The sequence below is a fragment of the Brassica oleracea genome, unplaced genomic scaffold (assembly GCF_000695525.1).
Source record: "Brassica oleracea var. oleracea cultivar TO1000 unplaced genomic scaffold, BOL UnpScaffold01144, whole genome shotgun sequence".
NCBI lineage: Eukaryota > Viridiplantae > Streptophyta > Magnoliopsida > Brassicales > Brassicaceae > Brassica > Brassica oleracea.
This window is the reverse complement of record NW_013617703.1, coordinates 4,889-7,947: the sequence shown is the minus strand read 5'-3', so window position 1 is coordinate 7,947 and position 3,059 is coordinate 4,889. Positions and strand designations below refer to the sequence as shown.

The window sequence follows — 3,059 nt, the reverse complement described above, 5'->3', positions numbered from 1 at the left end:
CACGTGCGGCATTAGTTACGGAAAATGGCTCGTCTTCTCTTCTTTAAAAACTCGTCTCCTCCTTCATTTTTCTTTAAAGTTTTTACGCAACAAAAAATCACCATATCCCTCAACGTAAGTCTAGAGAGTGTTTCGTAGAGTTTATAGTTCGATAGGGCGATCACGAGTGAGGCGTGATTCGTCTGCCATGGTTGTATCCTGGGGCTCTATATTCGTACAGTCCCGTCTCACTAACAGAGCGAATATTTTGAGTTAAGGAAAGAGATCATATCTCGACTCCATGTCTCTTTGCGAATACGATTTCTTATCGTTCTTGTATTCGTCTTTTACATTCGTTTATTTCCTTAACATCGCTTTCATTCTATCGTTTATGTCAGTCCGGTTTTCCGGCTTCTACGCTCTCCACCTCCGATAATCGTTCGTCCAAGCCTCCGTTCGATGCACCTTATGTTATATGTGCTTTCATGTTAAACTTGATAGAATTAGATGACAAGCTGTCTTGGGTGGTTTCATTCAAATCTCCATGGATTCAATACGGTAATGTTGGATTCCAGAATCTCTGGGTGAGCTCAACCTACCTTTGCTCTTCAATTTTCGTCAAGCTCCCACATCAGGTCATCGCAAGCTATTCTGGTACCAGCTCCTATGCTGCCGCTATTCCGCTCCGGTCTTGCCCAAATCCCTTATCCTCTGCCGCGACACAGCCTCTCACCCTCCTCCCCTCAGTGATCAACCATTCACCTCTGCCATGGCTTAGCTCACGCCGCCTTGACTCCGACAAAAGTTCAAACTGTGGCTTTGCTTTCTCCAAATGGATTTGGGACCTTTGTCAAGTGAGGTATGGCCCCAACCTAATGGCCAAAAGGCATACACTTCAAAATTAATCTAGTACTTCTTCTCCTGCTTACCTCCGGTTCACATTGCCTTCCCTCTTATGGGTTATTCCTTGCGAGTCCTTCTTTTCCATTGCCGCTTTTCATGGTCACCGAGTCTCGAACAGTCATGAAGAGTATCTCTGTCTATTTGGAAATGACAATTACGATCAAGCGCGACGAGTATTCTGCTCTTTTTGACCAAGGCATCTTAATGGAGTTTGTTTCTTGCGCATTCAGCGTCAAATCTAGAAGTAAAAGATCTTTGAATCACTCTCAAATCTTTTTATTTGGGTATATCAACCTCATTTTTGACTTCTATATGTTTTATCGAACAACAGTTCTAGGGTGTCAATTGAAGATTTTCTCCGGGTTTCTTCATCCCTTTAACTCATATATCCTCTATTTCGTTGTATTAGTTTTTGTTAGTTTCTTACCACTGAGTTTACCTCTAGTTGTAATCAGTTAAGTCCACAAAGCCTTTAATTTAATATAAGTAATGGTTGAACAAAAAAAATTGTAACATACTATATTATTTCATTAAAATAGAATAATATAATTATTTATAATATGCTATAACTATAGTCGGTTATTTGAGGAGAACAAAATAAAAATACAGAAAATATAAGAAAATATTTAGAGTTTTGGTCATGGAACTCTAAACAAATCAATCCACATCAAATTTTCTACAATCTATATATCCAAGTATGACAGTCCCAATTGAAGAGAAAATTAAATCAAACTATATCAATTTATAATGCAGTATAGACTTAAAACTCGATTTTCTTAATCTAACATGATTTGTCAAATTATATAATATATATGTGTGTGTGTGTTTTAAAATTTCCAAAACATATCATAAACAGAAAAAAAATATATGTTTTTATGAGTAATATATAAACTTGAATAATTATTTTTTAAGAAATCATAAGTAATTACGTACGCAAATGGGAGGAAGCATGTAAGAAGAAGAAAAGAAGATTAATTAGTATGCATAAAGGTAATATGTCAATTAATACGTAATATATATAGAATATTAGCACATGACTTGTTAATTTGTTATGGTTATTTACTAAATTTTAATATTGTTATGGTTATGTGATCTAATATCTCTTTGTTTAATGAGTGAATTTATTGAAGATTAAGAAAGGAAAATGACACGCACATGCATTAACATGAAATAGACAAACAACCTGAATTCTTGAATACTAATGACTTCTGGTTCGTAAACATTGTAATGATTTGCTTAAATCGAATTATGCTATTTAAAACAATAAAAAAGTGGCGTCATAATTCAAATAGATATTACTCAATATTCTAAGGTCATGCTTTTAACAATGCTCTTTTGTCTCGAGATTTTAATATATTACTAAAAAGGTTTGAATTTTTTTTTTTTTTGGTCGAAAGGTTAGAAACTTATTTAAGAGAAAAAACTTAGCTCATATCTTAAACTAGAGTCCAAAAATTAAGTAGCGAGGCCTGAAACTTTTATCCGAGATCTGGATTCGATCCGAGATTCGATCCGGATCCGATCCGGATCCGATCCGAAAATCCGGATATCCGGAGGGGCCGAATCCGGATCCGGATAGTAAAATGTTGGATCCGTCAAAGCCGGATCCGAATCCGAATACTTTAATTTTTTAGTCCGGATATCCGGATACGTAAGTTTTACTAATAACTATTTCAAAAATAGTAATATCTATATATAAAAATTAATTAATTTAATATATTTTAGTTTTATAATAGTATATATAAATTTTATGTAAATTTTGTAATATTATACATAGAAATAATTAAAAACATTATATATTTTTTTTTTAAATTATTTTTAATATTTTTTATATATTAATATTATTTTTTATTTATTTTAAGGATCCAAATCCGGATCCGGATATCCGCCGGATATCCGCCGGATATTACAATTTTTAGAAGGATATCCGACACCCGGATATCCGAGAACCCCGGATCCGGATAATGATAGTAAAATTATGGACATAACTTAGGGTGAACCTTTAAATTCACTCCGCCTTTTAGAACCAATCAAATTGACACATAAATTATTAATTAAAAAATATTAAATTAAATAAAAAATAGCTAAAAAAATAAAAACGCTAATTTTAACGACGCTAACGCTTCCAGCTAAACCCTAAACCCTAAATCTTAAATTCTAAACCCTATACCCTAAAT

At 33.6% G+C, this 3,059-nt stretch overlaps 1 protein-coding gene across 3 annotated transcripts in view; it reads left to right on the top strand.

Moving 5' to 3' along the window:
- LOC106320950 overlaps positions 1-1,268 on the top strand; it is a 14,659-nt gene extending 13,391 nt beyond the window's left edge. Inside the window, exons 2-3 of one of the 3 annotated variants that reach the window (XM_013759290.1) lie at positions 399-438; positions 487-1,268. In XM_013759290.1, the coding sequence (XP_013614744.1) occupies positions 399-438; positions 487-884 (438 nt within the window). In that variant the 3' untranslated portion in view covers positions 885-1,268. Of the gene's footprint in view, positions 1-398 lie in introns of all 3 variants that reach the window. The other 2 variants (XM_013759289.1, XM_013759288.1) reach the window with 2 other exon arrangements.
- The last annotated feature ends 1,791 nt before the right edge of the window (positions 1,269-3,059 follow it).